The following is a 23,843-nucleotide window of genomic DNA, read 5'->3' as shown; positions in this document are numbered from 1 at the left end:
TTTAAATGACCTGTAGCATTGTTTAAATTAGCTGTAGTGTTATAAAAGATGCTGGAAGTGCTCCCCGTTGACATCTATGCATTTATGCGCACGTTTAACAACGTTTGCAAATGCAGCCTGTAGATCATCTCTAGTGATTCTCCTGATAGGGTTGGTTTAGATTGTGAGGATTATTTGCATAAACTTTTTGTTTTAAAGTCCCCCAAAGATAAAAATCACATGATGACAAGTTCGGGGAACGTGGTGGCCATAACCCTTTGCTTATTGTTCTCTCTTCTTTAAACATGTCATGAACTCGTGTCAGTGATCTGTAAGACGTGTTGCATGTAGCGCCATCTTGTTGGAAAAGAATTGCATTTTGTCTTGTGGTGTCAGTTGGTCGAGAAAAATTAGATAGACCGGGTTACTTTTAAGTGGACAGCTTAATCTGAAAAAAAAAAAAAAAAAACATTGATTAGAGAAAGATTAGATAAATTGGGCTACTTTTAAGTTGGCCACCCTATATATTTATGTAAAATAAATATGTGTAAATAGCTTTTTAATCTTACGTGAGATTGGCCAACTGATGGTTATAAAGATGTATTGAAAGCAACAACAAAAAAATTAATGATTTGAATTTTTGTTTTATTTTATGCACGGATTTTTTAACACTAATTTTATGCAACCCTGAACAACACTGGAATTTTTTTTTTTTTTTTTTATTATATTGTATCTTTTTTTTTTTTTTTTTTTTTCAGGCGCTTTCCCAATCATCCGGCGTCTATGAAAAGGATCTTCACTACCCAATGTTGTTGTTGCTGCAAAAGACGGAGGTCCCAACCGAATGAGAAAGGAAACATCTGTCGCACGAATAGTTATTTATATATGTACCAACGATTAAACATAGTTTTAAAAAAAAAAGAAGAAAAAAAAAGATATGCTTCATCTCTGAGGAGTCTCACTCTTTAACCATCGAAAATGAATCGACACTTGACCGATGATCGAACAAATAAAATAATGTGACGATATTTCCGAGACGAGGAATCGTTGTTATTTGCATTTATTTACACGTTTCAAACCGTTGTTCACACTCTGGTTGTTAGTATTTTTTTCACAAGGTTTCGGCTGTTGGGTTCTCCGGCCTTCTTTAGGTGCCTTTTGTCATAGTTGGTTAACTTGTGGGAATTTTGAATGTAATCCTTTGTTTGTTTAACCCACTCATGCATATTGTTCATATTCTGTTTTTTTTTTTAAAAGATATCTTGTATCAATTAAATTACATCCCTCCCAAAGTATACCCTCCTACAAAAAAAAAAAAAAAAAAAATCGACCCATGGTATCGTTAATAAAATTCACAATCGTTTCTGCAATCCTAAACTTCAGTCTATGCCTGACTTATCCACCAAATTTCAATCATGAATACCCAATAGTTTTTTTTTATATTATTATTGCAGTTCAATGATATGTAAGGACACTTTGCTGATCGTCTCATCAGTAGAATGCGTGATCTTGTATAAGCTTCTCTCTCACCAGACTTTACTTTCCTTACCTCGATATTTTTATGTGTAGGGTTATCTAAAAAATGATATGTTATCATTATTGTTAGCATTATTATTATTATTATTATAGAGTGACCCCCCCCCCTCAAAAAAAAAAAAAGAAAATGTCATCTATGAAATTTACAATACTTTCTGCAATCTAGTATAAATAAACTTATGTCTATGCCTGAATTATCCCCCAAGTCTTAGTCAGGAATGGCCAACAGTCTTTGTTTTATCATCGTTCAATGATACCCTGATGTAAGATGTCAAATTGTCAACAACTCCGACACACTCCACTGTTGGAACTTCCCTGATTTGGACTGTAATGGCTTTCTTCAATTCAGGAATAACATGGGAATTGTTTTGATAGACAAGATGTGTTAGAAAAAAAAATCTGCAGTTAAGGTTCAGTGAGTTTTAAGCCCATTTAGGACTACGCCTCCTACTGATGAAACGATCACCAAAGTATCCCTCATATTATTGAACGGAGATAAAGCAAGGACTGTTTGGTGGACAAGTCAGACATAAACTAAATTTATTTGCACCAAATATGGTAGCATTGCCGAAAATATTGTAAATTTTATTAACTACTTGATGGGTGGCATTTTGGTTTTGGTGGGTCACCTAGGGAAGGGAGGGGGGGAGAAAGTCAGTGTGCATCTTGTGAGAGTGACCATTGGTGAAGGGCATTAAGAACTGATATAAGATATCTAAAAGTGTTGAATGTGGATTAAATAAAGGGTTATGTTCGAGATTCCTAGAAGGGTACCAAGTGAAATCAAGGTAACCTGTCTAGAGTACAACTGCCGAAACTTTGTAAATATAACAATAACTAAGATGAGGATAACAGTTTAAAACATGTAAATGATGTAAACAAAAGGGTAATTAAAAAAGAATAAATTTTTACAGGGGGATCCCCTCCCCAAAAATACATGTTCATATATATATATATATATATATATATATATATATATATATATATATATATATATATATATATATATTATGGCAGTAGAGTTTAGTTCCCTAGAAGTACATCCAATGAAACATGTGTCTACCAAAAAGTGCTCAATGAGTAAACAGAGCAGGTATATTAAATTTATTTATACAAACATTGTTTTGGAAGGTAATTTTTGGCCTGAAGACGTAATCTCCACAATAACGGGTGATTACAGAAACATGTATGCGCATATGTAGCCATCAGTGTTTGTATAAATAAATTATATATATGTATATATATATATATATATATATATATATATATATTTAGTAAAAATGGTAATTAGTAAAAACCTGAAGAGAATGTTCAATACTATTGCAGAGCAAATATATATTTTTATTACCTTTTTATCTGCTTAGTTACACATGAATCGTATCAATGATCTGATAATTTCATCAGACTTTACAGAAACCTTCTTGTTTATGTAAAGTCTGATGAAATTATTGGATCGTTGATACGATTCAGTAGTCGAAACATGTGTAACTAAGCAGATAAAACGGTAATATATATATATATATATATATATATATATATATATATATATATATATATATATATATACACACACCCTTGAAATTGTTAACAAAATTAATTATCCTTTCTGCAATAAAACCATATTTTGGTACAAATGAAGTATACCTAGTTTTCAAATAAATGCATTTCAAGTAAAAACACTACCATGTACTTAAATGCCATGTAGAAATTAATATAGATAAGAAAAATTATGGAAAATCGTCTAGTAGAAGATGTGCTAGATGTATTTTTTTGGAAAAAAAAAAAAACTGTTGCGACTAGTGGTCGGACAATTTGTATTTTTTCAATATGCGGATTTTGAGAAAAACAAGAGAGATAAGTCAGTGTGTCATAAATGATGAAATTTTAAGAATTCTCCAACTCTAATACTTTAACAAAAACCTTTGACAAAACTCGATAATTCGATAAATTCAAATTTTAATTGTAATTATTTTCCTACTGGATGATTGTCATAAATTTTTGGAATTTATACTAATTTCAACATGACACATAAGTAGGTAATAGTGTATTTACCTCGAATGCGTTTGTTTGAAAACCAGGTATACTGCAGAAGCACTACACAAATAAACTTCAGTCGATGTTTGACTTGTCCACCAATCAGGTTTGACTTGTCCAAAGTCATGAATATTTAAGAGTTTCTGTGTATGTGGGTGTGTGCGTCTCTCTCTCTCTCTCTCTCTCTCTCTCTCTCTCTCTCTCTCTCTCATACATATACATATATATATATATATATATATATATATATATATATATATATATATATATATATATATATATATATATAAGTAAATTTTTGGTACAGCAAAATGGAAGGAGAAATTTCAGAGGAAACATGATTTAATTTAAATACCAAAAAACAAGAAATGGGCAGGTGAAATTATTAAAATATCCTTAAGGCCTTATCGTCTGACCCTCTAAGAGGAAACGTCAGAATGATAAATTAAAAACTAAGAAAACGAATGAGGGAAGAAGGGAATTTTGGTTTCAGTTGGAAGAACAGTGGGGGAAAAAAAAAAAAAAAAAAAAAAATATCTCACTGTTTAGGTGGTTTTAAATCAATGAATATCTCCAACTGATGTTTCAGAATCTTTTGTCTACACAGGCTAGGTCGAGAGTTGTTAATAACTAACGCCTCAATAATATTGAGATGATAGTTCGACCTCGCACTGTATAGAACAGAAAACCATTCATCGGAATATTGATCGGCACACCTATTTATACTCAACAGGTGATTACCAATGGCGGACTCATGAGCTTGGCTATATATATATATATATATATATATATATATATATATATATATATATATATATATATATAATTATTTTTTTTTTTACTATAATACTTAAATACCTACAGGCATTAGTGTTTCATCCTTTCGGGAATCTTCAGTGCAGGGTGTCATGATTAACACCAGTCGACAGATCCGAACTCGGCAACACGAGCCATCTCTGGCTCGATTAGCAAAGGCCGTATCAATTCGGCTACCATTAACCGCGTGAAATAACATTGAATTTAAACATTTTAATTTTAAATGTTCTTTACGTCAATCACGCAGTAATCTAATCGTTATACGATGATCTATGCATAAGAGTTAAATTGACCGACTTAATTGAACTGAAAGTGCTCAACGATAAGAAACGAGTATATATATATATACATACCATATATCAAATAAAATATGAATGTTATTTAAATATACTTGTGGTAGTTGATTTTTTTACAAGACAAATTACACACACACACACACACACATATATAGATGATATAATAAAGTTACATATAAATTTTATTCCTCCTCTTTCATCTACTATATATATATATAATAAATGAAAGATGAGGAATAAAATTTATTTGTAACTTTATTATATCATCAGAATTATGAAGAAAAGTTAAGGGGAAGATTAAGAAAAAAACTCTTTAGGCTATAGCATTTCGAAGCTAAATGCTTCTAATCAGAAGAGGATAAGGTCCAGAATTTTATTTATATATTTGCATTTTGTATAATTCTGGTTCTTATTTCTTTTTCTTTCTTTTTTTTTTTTTTAATATTATTGTTTTTGCTCCCCTCGATAGCGTTGAGCGTTTCTTATCCTGATAAGTTATGCTTTGTTAAAGATTTATTCTTTGATAACATTATATATATATATATATAGAGAGAGAGAGAGAGAGAGAGGGGGGAGGGGGGAGAATGGAGACAACCATTTGTTTTTGTGTGGATCTGAGTAACGAGCTGAAAGGACATATTTTCCCACTTTACAATTAGTAGTCTCGGGATTGTTTTGAGAGACATTATCTTGGAGAAAAAATGTGGGAGGTTAAGGTACGGTGAGTGTAAAGTCCATATAGGATCACACCATCTGCAGGTGAAAAAATCACCAAAATGCCCTCCTGTAAGATTGAACAGCGTTTAAAACAAAGAATGTTGGACATTCATGAATGAAACTTGGTGCACAAGTCAGAGGTAATGTGTTTGTATCAAACATGGTTGGATTCGTGGATTTTATTAAGCATTTGTTTTGTTTTGCTTTCTTGAGAGAGGTGGGGGGGTGTACCTTGTACAATAAAGAAAAACAAAGAAGGAAGAAAATTGAAAAGATGTTTCTTTATAAAGACAAACGAAACCACAGGGCTTGTTTTAATGATGACTTTTTATATTAATGCGTGATATGTCATAGATATGTGTTTTTTCTTTGTTTTTAAATTATAACAGAGTCCAGCCAAGTGGTTGAGATAGTTGTGTTTTCAATCAGTTTCTACTAATTGTTTGTGACTCACAGACCTCACCCCACCCCCACCCACCTCCGAAAAAAGACCGGCACCCAAGGTTTTGGATGCTCATTTTTTGACGACAATTAAAAACCTCTCGTTACTCTGAGAATTGGTGCTGTACACCCCCTGCCTCTAGTAACAACTTGCATATGTTAGTGCCATATAAGGTAGTAGTATTCATGTTTTTATCGTTGTCATAGGACATGAGGATCATTGTGCACAATTTTGAGGGTCAAAAGTACTCAGGAAAACACACCTGTACATAAACCTGTGTAGACTCTATGAAATTTGCCGACAACTGTTATTGTATGTCTATCATTCCTTGGCATGTTAACCTAATATTCACAATAGCAAAGTTTGGTTTGTCGAAAATATTCTAATCATTTATATATATATAATACGTCACTAAAATATGAGATGATGATGCATATGTCAAGGGTGAAAACTCTTCAAAAAGTTGCAGAAAGACTAGTTCATAGCAATAACATTATTGCTAAAAATAATAACAATAATATTATGACATATACTGTAATATTTATGCTGTCATTATCTATATATATATACATATATATATATATATATATATATATATATATATATATATATACATATACATATATGCACACACACACATACATATACATACATATAGATATATATGCACACACACATACATATACATACATATAGATATAGATATATATATATAGATATACACATATGCATATATATATAGAGAGAGATATATATATACATATATAGATATATACATATATACACATATGCATATATAGATATATATACATATATATATACACATACACATATATATACATATATATTCATATATATATATATATGCATATATATTCATGTATATATACATATACACATATATATACATAGATATATACATAGATATATACACAGATATATACACACACATATATATACACACATATACACATGTATGCATATATACATATGAGTAACGATTTAAATTATTCTGTGAATTATGCTGCAAAGAAGGGCATATACAAAGATATTATAGTTGCTTACAACTGTTTTCAGATGGTGTTTATTTTAAGTCACACAATGAAACATAATTTTTTAAAAATCTAACCATCTTCAGAACAGAATTTTCATAAGTAACCAAACAAAATGTATAACGTTTCATAATTTTCACACCAAAATCACAAAAATACATTAATTGTCAAGTAAAAATTGTGAATTATTCAAATGATTCCATGTCACAATTCGCATTTTCTTAAACCAAGAGAAAGGATTAAAACCTATTATGGTGATTTTCGAAAAAAAAAAAAAAAAAAAATGATAAACCAAACATTAAAATCAATTCATGATGAAATATATTTCGTCGTTATTGTCATAAATATTTCATCAGAAAAAAGTGAAAAAAAAAAAAGATATTATTTACAAAATTTTAGACAAAAATGACACAGACATTGTAAAATTTAAAAAAAAATTAAAATAAATAAAAAAATTATTCACTGATGATGATAAAAAAGACGAAATATAAAACATCACATCACGTATGAGTTGATTTGATTGTGTATTGTCTACTTTTTCTATTTACATTGATTTTTTTTTCAAATGTTATCCAACTTTTTTCTTCATATCTCAAGAGACAACGGATACCCTATGTAAAAGTATCTGTTTGGAGAATCTATAGTGAAGCAAGGCTCACAATTACTAATATGTATGTATATATATAGTTGTATAAACATGGCAACTAAATGAAATATATGTGAAAAACTATATAGATATAAAACATATATAATTATACAATTATATATAGTAGTAATTTTGAAAATGTATATGGCAACTAAGATAGTCTTTTTTCGTGTTTGATCCTCATAAGGATTCGTCAGGCTGAAAACGTAAAAAAAAATCTGTTGTTTAATTGCCATATATATTTCCATAATTTGCTACCTAGCTCTTCTCACGAATTGAGCACTGTTGAAGGTAAAACTGAAAATATATACAATGTAAACAGTACATAGTTGACAAAGGCCGACAAGCTTTGTGAATGTTTTAATCCGTCATTCCATATTTTAATCTGCCATTCCATATTTTAATCCGCCATTCCATGTTTTAATCTTATTTTTCTTTTTTAACCAATTTTGTAAAAACAATTTTTTAAAGACCGATTTTCCTTAAAATCAAAGGAAAAGATTTTGCCAAAACGTTTTACCATTTTTTTTTTTTTTTTTTTTTTTTTTTGCTATTTGGTAGAACGATTTTCTTTGATGCCAAAGTCCTATTTAAAAATAAATTTGGTAAAAAAAAAAAAATAATAATAATCGAAACAGAAATATAATAAAAAGCCTCCAAGGCAACACTGGGGAAGGACAGTTAGTATATATAATATATATATAAATATTTTGTGTGTGTGTGTGTGTGTGCGCGTGCGTGCGTGCGTGTGTGTGTGTGTGTGTGTGTGTGCGCGTGCGTGCGTGCGTTTCACTTTGCTTATTTTTTACTTTTTATAATAGCTGCGTTAATTGACTTTTTTTAAAAAAATGGACCTTTAGAAGTGATAATTGGTTATTGCTGTGGCAATATTTGTTTGTCCGTCCAATATATACATATGTATTAGTGTTGGGACGATTATTCGGATTCGGAAAAATCAGAATTCTTTGAGGTATCAGTATTGATATGGGAATCAGAAAAATTTTAGCCGGATTTCCGATTCCCAAAAACGATTTATTTACTTATTTATTCTTTGTTTAAAATTTAATTTCCAATTGCTGTCGCAAGTGAAAAATATACATAAAAACCTCACAATGAATTCATCAAAATCTTACATACGATACATAAAGAGAAATAAAACACTAAGAAGTTTGCAAAATTAAAAATAAAATTGTATCTGGATTTAAAAACAGATGACGACTCTCTACTAAATACTCCCCCCTCCTTGAAATTCTATTGTTTTTATGTGATTGTAGAATCAAAATCAGTAATTGTATTGGAATCGTGAATTTAGTACAGAATCGGTAATTGTATCGGAATTGGGGAAAAATATTAAAATCGTCCCATCACTCGTATGTATATACTTTATGAACATGTTGTGTATGTGTGTGAGGGGGGGTCAGCAAGATTTTATTCATAGGATTTAATCTATTAAAGCCTTACTGTGTGTAGATAATAGTGCTCAATAACAAGCAGCACTGTATATTTACTTAACATGAATTTTTGTTTATACAAACATTTTCGCTACATATTTTCAGACATGATTCAGCCTCAAGGTGGAAACCAGCCGAGCTTCATTAAACCAAGTGTGCAGAAATGTTTGTATAAAGAATTATATTATGTCCTGATAGCTGTAAAAATCTGTTTGTATTCAGTTAAGAGATTTGCTTCACACTTGTACACACTGCTCAATACCTGCTCAGATAAAACTATATTGCATAAAAAGAAAACAACTAATCTTTTCTGTGGAATATGTATCATATATATATATATATATATATATATATATATATATATATATATATATATCAAATTAAATTTTTCAAAATGGGGTAAGGAAAGATAAAATAAAAGGTAATTGTAACTTCTCTTCCAATTTTCGGATTTTGCAGTCATTTCTTTTAATGGATTGATAGTTGCTATTTCTTCTGAGGAGTTAAGGACAGAATAGATTCATTGACTGTAGCGCAAAAACATTCATTTAATTATTATATCAGTTATTGTCAAGAATTATTATATCAGTTATTGTCAGTTAATTATTATATCAGTTATTGTCAAGAATTGCAAATGTCAACGTAATTAAAAGAATTAATGGAAAGATGGTAAACATAATGAAATTTGAGATATAGATTTTTGTCATTTATTTGTTATATGCTCTATAATTTACATTGAGCTTCATAAATTAAGGATCAGTATAAATAAAAGGTGAAATATAATTGGCAAAAACATATTTCCATATATATATCTATATATATATATCTATATATATATATATATATATATATATATATATATATAAACCAATGAATTTAATGAGGTTGTTGATAGCGCTCAGTAAAAAGAACAGGATATTATTTTCATCGACAAATTTACATTGATTACAAGATAGGATTACTGTTTCGATCAAAGTATTGATTTATATATTTTATTTCGCAAAACCAAAAATTTATTAAAGCAAAACACAAGGAAAATGGTAACCCATTATTTGCTGTAACTTTGCTTACCTAAAATTGAATAATATATATATATATATATATATATATATATATATATATATATGAGCAAACAGTTAATAAAATATGTTAAAAAAAAACACTTTGAAATGAGTTAAAAACATATTTAATCTGAAAAGGAAACACTAGATAAATGGATAGTTTCGAAGAAATACTTTCCTTCTCATCAGAGGGTAGGAATTAGCAAAATGCGGGATCGGATAAGCTCTATTTCCTATTTGGTTTTATCGAGCTTTTACATCTGGCTGAGATTATTTTATAAATATTATTTCTTTAATATTTATAATATACTTTAATTTTACCATCTTGGATCATTTTGGTAAATTTAATTGTAATTTTTATTTTATATATATATATAATGATGATAAGTACCACTCTCTCAGACACTCATGAGCCCAAAAATGACTTCCATCGCCACACGACCATTTTAATAGACAAATGCCTGAGGGAGTATCTGTACACAGATGATGTTACAGAGTCTTAGCTTTGTACGAACGCTAAGTCTCTCCCTCTCGGTTCAAAATGTTGAGATCCAACAACAAGTAAGAGCAAGATAGCCAGCAACAGGTTAAACTGCAGACCAGCTTAATGTGGGTACTGGTCTCCCGCTTTATGGTTTTTTAAATCAGAGATTTGCTTCTAGAAAGGTTGCCTTCACCACGGCTTACAGAATCCCTCTCCATCCCAACACACACATATATACATCCAAACATACACGGTGCTAGTTGGCCGTTAATCTCGAAAAAGGGTGCATATATATATATACATGCATACATGTTTCGTTTAACAGCAGGGATAATTCGTTTGTTTCTCTTGAGATCCGTCTTTTCCATTTGGAAGGCCAATGTTCGAACGTTCTGCTTGAATGTAAAAAGTAATTCGCCACAGCTGTGACAGTTTCTTTCTAAACTTGAACAGAACGTTTGAACAATGGCTCACCAAATGGAAAATATGGATCTCAAGAGAAACAAACAGCAATTACCGCTGCTATTCAATGAAACATGCATAAAAAAATGTTGCCCAAATATATATATATATACGAGCAAACAGTTAATAAAACATGTTAAAAACACTTTGAAATGAGTTAAAAACATATTTAATCTGAAAAGGAAACACTAGATAAGTGAATAGTCCTTAATCCGCGGAGTTTCGAAGAAATACTTTCCTTCTCATCAGAGGGTAGGAATTAGCAAAATGCGGGATCGGATTTTGCATGCAACAGTATTTGATGAAACAACAAGTAAGTCACAGATCTTACTTGAAAACAAAAAAGTGAAGCAGAGGGAATATGGTGAAGAAAACGGTGATTACACGTGAATGGATAGTCTGGTGGAAGATAAATAATCCCGTGGCGGTAAAATCCAAATATATAACTTCAAGAAAGTTAATTGAATTTCCATTATTTCCATTCCTTTTCAGATTAAATATGTTTTTAACTCATTTCAAAGTGTTTTTTTAACATGTTTTATTAACTGTTTGCTCGTATTATAAGCTCTATCTCCTATTTGGTTTTAGCGAGTTTTTACATCTGGCTGAGATAACTTTATAAATATTAATTCTTTAATATTTATAATATACTTTAATTTTACCATCTGGGATCATTTTGGTAAATTTAATTGTAATTTTTATTTCTCATATATATATATATATATATATATATATATATATATATAGAGAGAGAGAGAGAGAGAGAGAGAGAGAAACAAACAGATAGTTCAGATTATATCATATACTATCTGTTTCAGAGTAAAAAAACAAAGAAAGAAGAGCGCAATTACATTTATATATATTTGTATCATTTGTATTGTTCGGCAAAATCGCGTTGACACCCCGGTTCTCGTCAGATCACCGGTTAAGCAACGTTGAGGCTGGTTAGTACCAGATGGGTGACCATTTGGGAATTCTAGGCGCTGTATGTGCTCTCCGCTTATCTCAGCATTTATTTCCAGTCGTCCCGTACACAGACTTCAGTTGCCACTAGTATCTAACAATGTCGACTCAGGAGAGGTGTGGTTGGAGATTGTGCACCTCCTGCCACAAAAATTTCATGCGCAGACACCTCTTCGTGGGTATCCATAGTCTGTCAAAGGTTGAAAAAGGCCTTTTTTAAAAAAATTTTGTATTTGTATTGTTTGCATTATTGTTCTCATCTTGGTTGCTATTCTCACAATGTTTCGGTCGATGTAACCTCCGACCTTCTTCAGATGTATCTTCATAAAGGATGTTACAGCGGCTGAAATGTTTTGAGAATAACACCCAAGATGGGAATAGCAGTCCAAACAAAACAAATAAGACGAATTATCAATCCTCCTCTCAAAAATTCAGAAAACAGTTATATGAAATTGTGATTTTTCTACATTGGCAAATGCTATATTTATGAACATTAGATATTTTTACATTTATATGAATTTATATATACATGCATGCATTAGTTAAAAGTATATGTATGTATGTGTTTGTATATATATATATATATATATATTAGTGAATATTATGGATATATATTAGAGCATATTATACATATTAGTGAATATTGTATGTATATATTAGTGTAGATTACATGTATACATTAGTGAATATTATATATATATATATATATATATATATATATATATATATATATATATATATATATTAGTGAATATAATATATGTTAGTGAATATTACATAAAGTTTTTAATTTCTTCTAAAAATAAAAACGGACAGATTTTCGCCCGAGGAAACCTTAGTTATTAATAATTACAGTTCGAAATATTCTCATGACATTATAGCGACATTTTTACATATCTGTATGAATAAAATTATTAATATTAGTGAATATTATAATAATCATAATAATTAATATATATATATATATATATATATATATACACGAATGAATGAATTACTGAATATTTTATATATATATATATTAGTGAATATTTTATATATATAGATATATTAGTGAACATTTATATATATATATATATATATATATATATATATATCTATTAGTGAATATTTAGATTTACTAGTGAATATTTATATATATAAGTGAATATTTATATATATATATATATATATATATATATATATATATATATATATAGTTGATAAAACTGGTAATTAGTAAAAACTTGAAGAGAGTGCTCAATACTATTGGTGAGCAAATATGTGTTTTATTTTTTTTATTACCGTTTTATCTATTTGGCTTCATATGTTTCCGATGTTGGACCATGTTTACGATCCAACAGCTTCGTCAGGCCTTAACCTTCAAAACCTAACGTCAGGCTGTAACCTTCAAAACTGAAATATTGTCGACACCCGCCCCTCCCCTTTTCTTTCTTTCTTTTTTTCTTAAAAACACCTTTTTTCCAATGACTAACAACCACTTCTGCGAGCCCTGACGAACCTGTTGGATCGTAAACATGGTCCAACATCGGTAAAACATATATATATATTAGTGAATATATATATATATATATATATATATATATATATATATATTAGTGAATATTTATATATATATATATTAGTGAATATTTATATATATATATATTAGTGAATATTTATATATATATTAGTGAATATTTATATATATATATATTAGTGAATATTTATATATATATATATTAGTGAATATTTATATATATATATATATATATATTAGTGAATATTTATATATATATATATATATATTAGTGAATATTTATATATATATATATATATATTAGTGAATATTTATATATATATATATATATATATTAGTGAATATTTATATATATATATATATATATATTAGTGAATATTTATATATATATATATTAGTAAATATTTATATATATATATATATTAGTGAATATTTATATATATATATATTAGTGAATATTTATATATATATATATATATATATTAGTGAATATTTATATATATATATTAGTGAATATTTATATATATATATATATTAGTGAATATTTATATATATATATATATATATTAGTGAATATTTATATATATATATATATTAGTGAATATTTATATATATATATTAGTGAATATTTATATATATATATATATTAGTGAATATTTATATATATTAGTGAATATTTATATATATATATATATTAATAAATATTGATATATATTAGTGAATATTTATATATATATATCAGTGAGTATATATATATATATATATATATATATTAATAATATTTATAATATATATATATATATATTAGTGAATATATATATATATATTAGTGAATATATATATATATATTAGTGAATATATATATATATTAGTGAATATATATATATATATATTAGTGAATATATATATATATTAATGAAGATATATATATATATATTAATGAATATATTGATATATATTAGTGGATATTTATATATATATTAGTGAATATATATATATATATATATATATTTAATGAATATATATATATATATAAATTAATATATATATATTTAATGAATATATATATATATATAAATTAATATATATATATTTAATGAATATATATATATATATAAATTAATATATATATATTTAATGAATATATATATATATATAAATTAATATATATATATATTTAATGAATATATATATATATAAATTAATATATATATATATTTAATGAATATATATATATAAATTAATATATATATATATAATGAATATTAATGAATATATATATATATATTAATGAATATATATATATATATATATATATATATATATAAATGAATATATATATATATATATTAATGAATATATATATATATATATATATTAATGAATATATGTATATATATATATATATTAATTAATATATATATATATATTAATGAATATATATATATATATATTAATGAATATATATATATATATATATATTAATGAATATATATATATATATTAATGAATATATATATATATATTAATGAATATATATATATATATTAATGAATATATATATATATATATTAATGAATATATATATATATATATATATATTAATGAATATATATATATATTAATGAATATATATATATATATATTAATGAATATATATATATATATTAATGAATACATATATATATATATATATTAATGAATATATATATATATATATATATATTAATGAATATATATATATATATATATATATATATTAATGAATATATTTATATATATATATTAGTGGATATTTATATATATATATATTAGTGGATATATATATATATATATATATATATATATATATATATATATATATATATTAGTGGATATTTATATATATATATATTAGTGGATATTTATATATATATATATTAGTGGATATTTATATATATATATTAGTGGATATTTATATATTTATATATATATATATATATATATATATATATATATATATTAGTGAATATTTATATATATATATTAGTGAATATTTATATATATATATATATATATATATATTAGTGAATATTCATATGTATATATATTAGTGAATATATATATATATAAGTGAATATTTATATATATGTATAAGTGAATATTCATATATATATGTATATATATATATATATATATATATATATATATATAAGTGAATATTTATATATATATATATTTGAATATTTATATATATATATATATTTATTAGTGAATATTTATATATATGTTCATAAATATTACATTTATGAATATATATATATGTGTGTGTGAATATTATAGATTGTCTGTGTGTGTATATATATATATATATATATATATATACATATACATATAAAATCTTATTTATATATCTTATTTATGTATCTTATCAAATAATAAATGTGAATTATCTTTTATTACCGTTTAATGTATCGTTTGATTTATATGATTTTATGATGCTCCAACAACGTATGAAACTGCAATAAGAGGTTAAATAAGTGACGTGTATTATTTGTAATTATTAGTAAATTCAAACCGAAAACATTTGTGTGTGTGTGCAAGCTGTACTATCTTGCTTCGGCTCAGTCCTGATTTTGAGAAGTTGATTCTCATATTGTTTTATACTAGTTGTATGACCCGGTGTGGCTTGGGATTTGTTCGTTTCAAAATGTGTTTTCTAAATATGCCTATGAGAAAAACAAATATGAAACTCTAATAGCTAAGGTGAATAACTCTTTATTCTGTTAGTGGGAGTTATTCCCCCAGACTGAGTTTTCTCTGAAGGTGATTATTTAAGAATGTCAAATAACATGTTACAACAACATTTAATGAAAATTGGTTAGCCAGAATCAGTGTTTGATTTGTCAGCTTAAATGCTATCCAAGTCCAACTTTTATTTTTATAAATCTGTGCAACATAATTTTATGTGTTTTAAATGCAAATTTATTGTACACAAATGTGCACTGAAACAACTCTTGAAAAATTCAATACATTAATTGGTGACCGGTTGAAAACGACTTCGTGCATAAACATTCATTTTTTATTTATTTATTTATTTATTTTAACGTTTGACTACATTGCAATTTTTTTGTTACATTTTATCGAAGTTCTTTTTTTTTTACTTTGTAATTTTTTAACGCCTGTTTCTGTTGAAATACATTGTTAATAATATTTGTTTTTGTTTGTTTTTTTACAATTTGTTTAATATCTTGGTGCTTTTATTTATATGTTTTATATGATGGTTTTTTTTTATCTATATATATATATATATATATATATATATATATATATATATATATATTTAAGTACTGATAAATTTGAGGGTTTTTTTCACCCTGACATTGATTTTAAAAAGATATTTAATATACTCAGTAATGGATACGCGAGCCACTACATATAGATTTACTAATTTGCATATTCCATTGATAAACGAATGTTAATTAATTACTTATTCACTTTTCATAGTTTCATATTAGATTATTGATTTCATTTCACTATCACGCAGAATTCTATTCATGAATAGTGTTTACTTCTGCATAGAATTGTGTAGTATTTAAGATGAAAACGTTTCAGCATACAGAAATATATATATATATATATATATATATATATATATATATATATATATATATATAATTTGGTGGTTAAATTTTAAATTCTGAAAAAACAACATACAGACACATATATTCGAATTAAGAATTTATTGTTTGACAAAAGGAATATATAGAAGGGGTTATGTTAATTTCCTTAATCCATGGATTTTCAATAATGGCTTATATCATCAGAGGAAATGAAATGCGGTTAGCAAAATGTTCAGCTGCAAATGGACGCTTATTTTGCTTTTCAGCACAATTATTGAAAATAGTTTTTTTGAGTTGTTGTGGATAATTATATGGAAGAAATTATACGAAAAGAGAAGTTTATACAACCTGGGCAGTCCATTATCGGAAGGAGTACAATGTCCTTCAGTGTTATAAATTTTTTTTTTGTGTATTGATATTCATATTAAAAACTCTTTTTTTTCTATTTATTTAAAAAGAAAATACATCTTTGTTATACATGGGCTGTGGAATTGCATTCATCTGCTAATTCGTATATTCTTTTAAACATTCATTTTAATTAATTCACTATTAGTTTTTTCGGTTTTCTTATTGGATGATCATCTTTAGTTAACTATTACGTGTAATTATATTCATGCAGATATTCTACTTGATTTATACTTGCGTAATATTGGAGTAAAAAGTTATAGTAAACACAAACCTCTTTCTACATATATTTCTGTAGGCATATATATTTTTCTCTAAAAAATTTTGCCTACTAAATTCATACGTCAGATTTTGGTCTGTCTAAATCAATATTATTATATCTTTAATTATTTAACAGGCCATATAATGTATGTATATTGTGTGATATATAATGGACTATTGTCCTCGTCCTAAGTGTCTACCTTAACGCCCATGACTCATCTAGTTTTATAGGTGCGTTTTATAGGTTTGTGTCAACATATATACATGTACACATGTCGACATACCTGTTTCTGCTGTTGGCCGCTTCTAGGGAAGTCTTCAACCCTCTTGGGGAGCCGGACCTGTTTTAAAGAAGATGCTTCACAAGATATTGTAGGATTTTATATATTTTATTCACTGCCAGATATTCGTCACTGCAGAAGGAAGTGATCAATGGGCTCTCGGCTTGCGAGATTTTCTATGTCTTTGTTCTGAGGGGAGATCAGTCTTTTTTGGCATCTCCAACTGCTCATGTTCATATACCAATAAGATTTAAGCCAAAAAGAAATGACTTAAACTGTAAGCTACAAAATTATCATATTTCATAATTGAGCATTCATATATTGTTTTAACAAAAACCAAGATTTCAAAGAATGGGTTGATAGCAAAAAATAGTGTATTTCATCGTTAGTTACAATTGTTTCAAGACTATTCAGACAAATTCAATCATTATGTCGTTTGAAAATTTTCACAAAAACAGCTTTTCATCAGTCTTATTGAATAAAAAACACTTTAACAAAGAAACAGTATGGAAAACATTTTCTTTATAAGGAAAAGAAAACAAGCGAAAATAATTTACCTATATCTCATCCTTGCAAAGTTTATATATATATATATATATATATATATATATATATATATATATGTCTTGGGAGTTTTTAACCTTTAAAATTGTGTAAAAAAAAAATTAAAAATTATTTTTTATCATTCGTTAGAAAACTATTTAGTCAGTAAGTCATTCAATCACCCACAAACACTGCATCAACTTGCTCTCTCGGATTCACTATAGTACCAGTAATAATTTATTTTTTAAGGGATCATCAGTTGTTTACCATGAACACTATATATATATATATATATATATATATATATATATATATATATATATATATATATATATATATATATATATACATACACATGCATTATATATATATATAAAAATCAACAAGAACTATAAATATTTATTTATTTATTTATTTTAAAACTGTACAGAAGGTTAGAAAAACATTGGTACCGTCGGTTTCAAGCGTAATTATAAGGGGGCAAGTAAACCGAAGGTACCAATGTTTTTTCTGACTTTCTGTTATTAATCTCTTATATTGGAAATTTTTTTTCTTTATAGTCGAGCACTTTGATGAATTTCTTTTCCAGAAACAGTGAACAAATGTGTGTGTGTGTGTGTGTGTGTGTGTGTGTGTGTGTGTGTGTGTGTGTAATGTGCATTAAGAAATAATTACAGAGTACTTAATCAAATTATTAAGAGCATAAAATATACTTTCATACATAATACCATACAATTGTAAAAATTGAAGTGGTTAACTAACACACACACACATATATATAATAATACAATCATGTGTCGATTATCCATCGGTACCGACCGTTTCTAAGTCAGTGTGTGTTCCTTCAGCACATAAAATTATATACATAAATACATTAGTCCTGTACAAATAAAAATGCACAAGTGTTTCATAAAAAAATAAATTGAAGATTTACATATATATATATTTTTTTCTTGTGTCTTTTCTGGTAGTGGAAAAGACCTGAAGCCAATGTTTGTTATAACATATCTAACCAGCAAATGAGGGAGAAATCTGGTCTTAATTCTCGATCATGTGTTTGTAGGAGAGGTTCCAGTAGATCTCATGTTTGTGACGAAATTTGAGAGTACTAAGGGGAATAACTCTATATTGAAAACAACCTCTAAAGGGAGATAATTCTTGACCTTACAAAGGTTTAAACATAGCTGATCGATCGGTAATTTTAATGATTACACGCTTTCAGAACTGGTCAATTCTTTTTATTCCTTCATATTTTTTCGCCTTCATGGTTATTGTTATTGTCAAAATTCCTTTTATTACGAATAAGCATTCGTCCTTACTTAAAGTATTTTTTAAGTTTTCTATTCAACAAATCTCTATAATCTATCAATCTATCTATCTATCTATCTATCTATTATATAAAAGGAACTTTGTGTGTGTGTGTGTGTGTGTGTGTGAGAGAGAGAGAGAGAGAGAGAGAGAGAGAGAGAGAGCTCCCTATAGACTTCACAAATGTTGGGCTGATTTTTATGAAATTTCACATAAATGTACTTTATGTATCTGGTAGTATTCTTGGATAGGCTTTTTATCAGAATGTCTTCAACAAGTATCCATTATCGATAACTGAAAAAGTCTGATGAAAGAAGGAACAGGTGATTTTGACTAAAGTTAACATCTTATACATCCTAACGTCACAAATGTATTTGAGAAGTTTTATTATCACACAAGCAGAAAAGCCAGGCATATGAAATCAACAGTAGGTTCTTTGATATGACAGGAGCGCATTCGAAATGAATGCTTCTGTTAAAGCACAATTTCACCATGATATTTGATTTTTTTTTTTCATTTTAAACTTAAATTAAAGCCATTATCACCACACAAGCAGTAAGGCCAGGCATATAAAATCAACAGTAGGTTCCTTGAGAGAGCGTCTGAAATGAATGTTTCTGTTTAGAGAACAATTGAAGCATGATATTTGACTTTTTCATTTTAAAACTTTAACTCAAGCCGTTATATATAAAAATAGATTTATAAAATTAACAGTAGGTTCTCTACAGTGCAATGTAGACTACAGTGTATTGTGGACTATGTCACTGTGGGGAGGCATGTGAAGTTTCCTCACTGTGCACCGTAGTGGGTTCCCAACAAGAGCAAATCGATTTAATTAAAAAAAAAAAAAAAAAATTGGCGATTTCACGGATTTTGATTACAATAAAAATATGGGAGTGTGAAATATTCATTGATCATCATTCAATCTCGGGCAACGTCCAGTCACCCTGCTAGTATATTAAAAAGAGATATTCTTAATGATTTTTTAAGTAAAAATAATATTACAATGATATTTTTAATGATTTAAGTAAAAATATTAGAATGATATTGTTAATGATTTTTTTCTAAGTAAAAGTAATATTACAATGATATTTTTAATGATTTTTTAAGTAAAAATTATATTACAATGATATTTTTAATGATTTTTATAAGTAAAAATATTAATGATATTTTTAATAATTTTTTTAAGTAAAAATAATGTTACCATGATATTTTATGATTTTTTAAGTTAAAATATTACAATGATATTTTTAATGATTTTTTTAAGTAAAAATAATATTATGATGATATTTTTCATGATTTTTTTTAAGTAAAAATAGTATTACAATGATATATTTTTAATGATTTTTTAAGTAAAAATAGTATTACAATGATATTTTTAATGATTTTTAAGTAAAAATAATATTACAATGATATTTTTTCTTGTTTCAGAATTTTTAGATTAGGATTGAAAATTTGGATTATTTTTGTTTGACTTTTTTATTTTAAACGATGCTGTTTTCTTTTGTTGTTAAATTTTGATCATTGAATTTAATCATTACATTAATCGTTTGGTTATCAAATTTTTAATTGAATTAAAGTGTTGTAAAATTATAATTATTTTTTTCTTATAAAATAGCTTTAATCTGTATTTTACAAATTATTGGGGGTAAATAGTTTTTTTAAAATTTCAATCTTTTTGTCAATCTAATAAGGATCTAATAAGGATCTTGAAACCAGTTAAAATTATTTTTAACTCCACAGTTTAAATATTTTTAAACTGCTGTACTGTTCTCATCTTGGATGCTATTCTTGCAACGTTCCGTCGGATATAACCTACGACTTTCTTTGAATGCATCTTGTCAAATTGCTGATGCAATTCTCTACTTATATAAGAACCAGATACGTCCAAATCTGGGCAGGAGCTGCTAGGAAGACATTATCCTGTCTTGATAGAGTTCAGAATAGACTTCGTAGTCTAGTTGGGGATGCCCTTTTCTCTTCCCTGCAACTTCTTTCTTTCACAGAAGAGACGTTGCGAGCCTGTCTCTGTTTTATCATTATTTTCATGGCAAATGCTCATCTGAGCTCCAATCTATGCCCCCCCCTCGCCAAACATTCATTAGAAGCACTCGTTTGGCTAAAAGCACTATCAATAATTTCCCCTACTCTTAGGCCTAGACCAGTGGTTCTCAACCTTTTTCACTCCATTCCCCCCTATATGAATTCTCAACATTCGTGTGGCTCCCCTTCATTTTTCTCCCAAATCCCACCCTGCCAAAAAAGGCGCAGAAAAAAAAGAATAAATAAAATGTTGATGAAGAGAACACCCTTGCTTTATTACAAAGTTTACAGTCATAATTATCTTATATTGATAGATTTCTGTGATATGCTTAACTTATATCACAAGACTACAAAAGACTAGCAGACAATTACAAATTTGATTTGGATGGGAGAAAGTTCAATTAACCTCTGCATACTTTATCACACATCAGTGGGAAGGCTGATATTGTTTCTTTTCAGTCAGTTGACGAATCCGAGGTTGTGTCACTGACAATGCACATCTCATGTCGGGGTCCACATCCAATCGGTTGCGGCTCTTATTCTTGATTTGTAGAAGGGTGGAGAAACCAGACTCACATAAATAGGTAGTTGAAAAAGGCAAGAGTAGTCGAAGTGCAATCTCACTGACTTTTGGATATGACTGATGCATCGAACACCAGAATACATTCAGAGATTTTTCTTCATAGAGATCTTTGGCAGCAGAATCATGTTTGAGATCAAGGAACTCGTCCTGAACATCACTGGGAATGGTAGTAATATCAAGAGTGCCAGAGAATGGATTCCTTACCAACTTCCCTTCTTCCTCCTCGAATTCTGGGAAGTACATATTAAGTTCACTTTCCAAGGATCTCAGATGCTGGGTGATTTCAGTTTTAAGTAATGGGTCAAGCAGACTATCTTCTTCATTCTCGTCAAGGACAGCTGAAAGGTTTTCAAACATGGCAACATTCCCGGCACCGACTTTCCTTTGCCAATTCTGGAGCTTGGCAAGAAATCCACGAAGACAGTCCATCAGGTGAAACACATTTCTTTCCTTGCCCTGTAGTTTCAGATTCAACCTATTTAGCTGCTCAAATATATCTGCTAAATATGCAAGACGTGGCTCCCACAAAACCTCATTGAAGTGACTCAACAGATCATCTTTCTCTTGCATTTCCAGGAACAATTTTAGCTCCCCTCGAAGTTCAAACACTCGATTCACAACATTGCCCTTGGAAAGCCAGCGCACTTTGGAGTAAAAGAGGAGAGCTTCATGCTCCGAATCCATGTCTCTACAGAGGTTCTGGAAAAGGCGAGAGTTCAGAGCTCCAGCTTTTACAAAGTTGACGCATTTGACCACTGCCTCCAGGATCTTGCAAAGTTCATCAGGGAGGGTTTTCGACGCCAGTGCAAAACGATGGATCATACAATGAACCCCCTTGGCATTCGGAGCTACTTCCTTGACACGCTTCTGGAACCCTGATTTTGATCCCAGCATCGCTGGAGCCCCGTCTGTACAGACTCCACAACAATTTTCCCATGGGATCCTGTTAGCTTTGAAGAAAGAAGATAGCTTTTCCATCACATCTTCAGCTGTTGTGGTGGTCTCAAGCTGTGTACATAACAGATATTCTTCCTTGATATCACACAAGAAAATATACCTAACAAACACGAGTAGCTGTGCACACGAACTCACATCCGTTGACTCATCCAGTTGTATTGCAAACATACCAGCTGGAGACGATTTGATCTCCTGTATCACTTTTTCCTTTATGTCATCTGACATTTCATTAATTCTCCGCTTCACTGTGTCGTTTGACAAGGAAATTTGTTGAATTTTACGTTCATTTGCATCTCCAAGAACACGCTTGACCATCTTTAAAGTACATGGCTTAATTAAGGTTTCACCAATTGTGTGGGGCTTCTTTTGCTTTGCTATTTCAAGGGCAACCTCGTATGATGC

General features: G+C 27.9%; 1 protein-coding gene across 5 annotated transcripts in view; it reads left to right on the top strand.

Annotated features, from left to right (window-relative positions):
• The window catches only part of LOC145260436 (calmodulin-lysine N-methyltransferase-like), a 206,130-nt gene extending 205,125 nt beyond the window's left edge, over positions 1-1,005 (top strand). For all 5 annotated transcript variants that reach the window (XM_080118444.1, XM_080118442.1, XM_080118445.1 and 2 more), the window contains one exon: positions 738-1,005. In XM_080118444.1, coding sequence (XP_079974570.1) covers positions 738-827 — 90 coding nt within the window. In that variant the 3' untranslated portion in view covers positions 828-1,005. The remainder of the gene's footprint in view (positions 1-737) is intronic.
• The last annotated feature ends 22,838 nt before the right edge of the window (positions 1,006-23,843 follow it).

This window comes from Euprymna scolopes, chromosome 36 (genome assembly GCF_053919585.1).
Source record: "Euprymna scolopes isolate OS-2025 chromosome 36, ASM5391958v1, whole genome shotgun sequence".
Taxonomy (NCBI): domain Eukaryota; kingdom Metazoa; phylum Mollusca; class Cephalopoda; order Sepiida; family Sepiolidae; genus Euprymna; species Euprymna scolopes.
The sequence above is the reverse complement of the archived record's forward strand: the minus strand, read 5'-3'. Positions and strand labels throughout refer to the sequence as shown.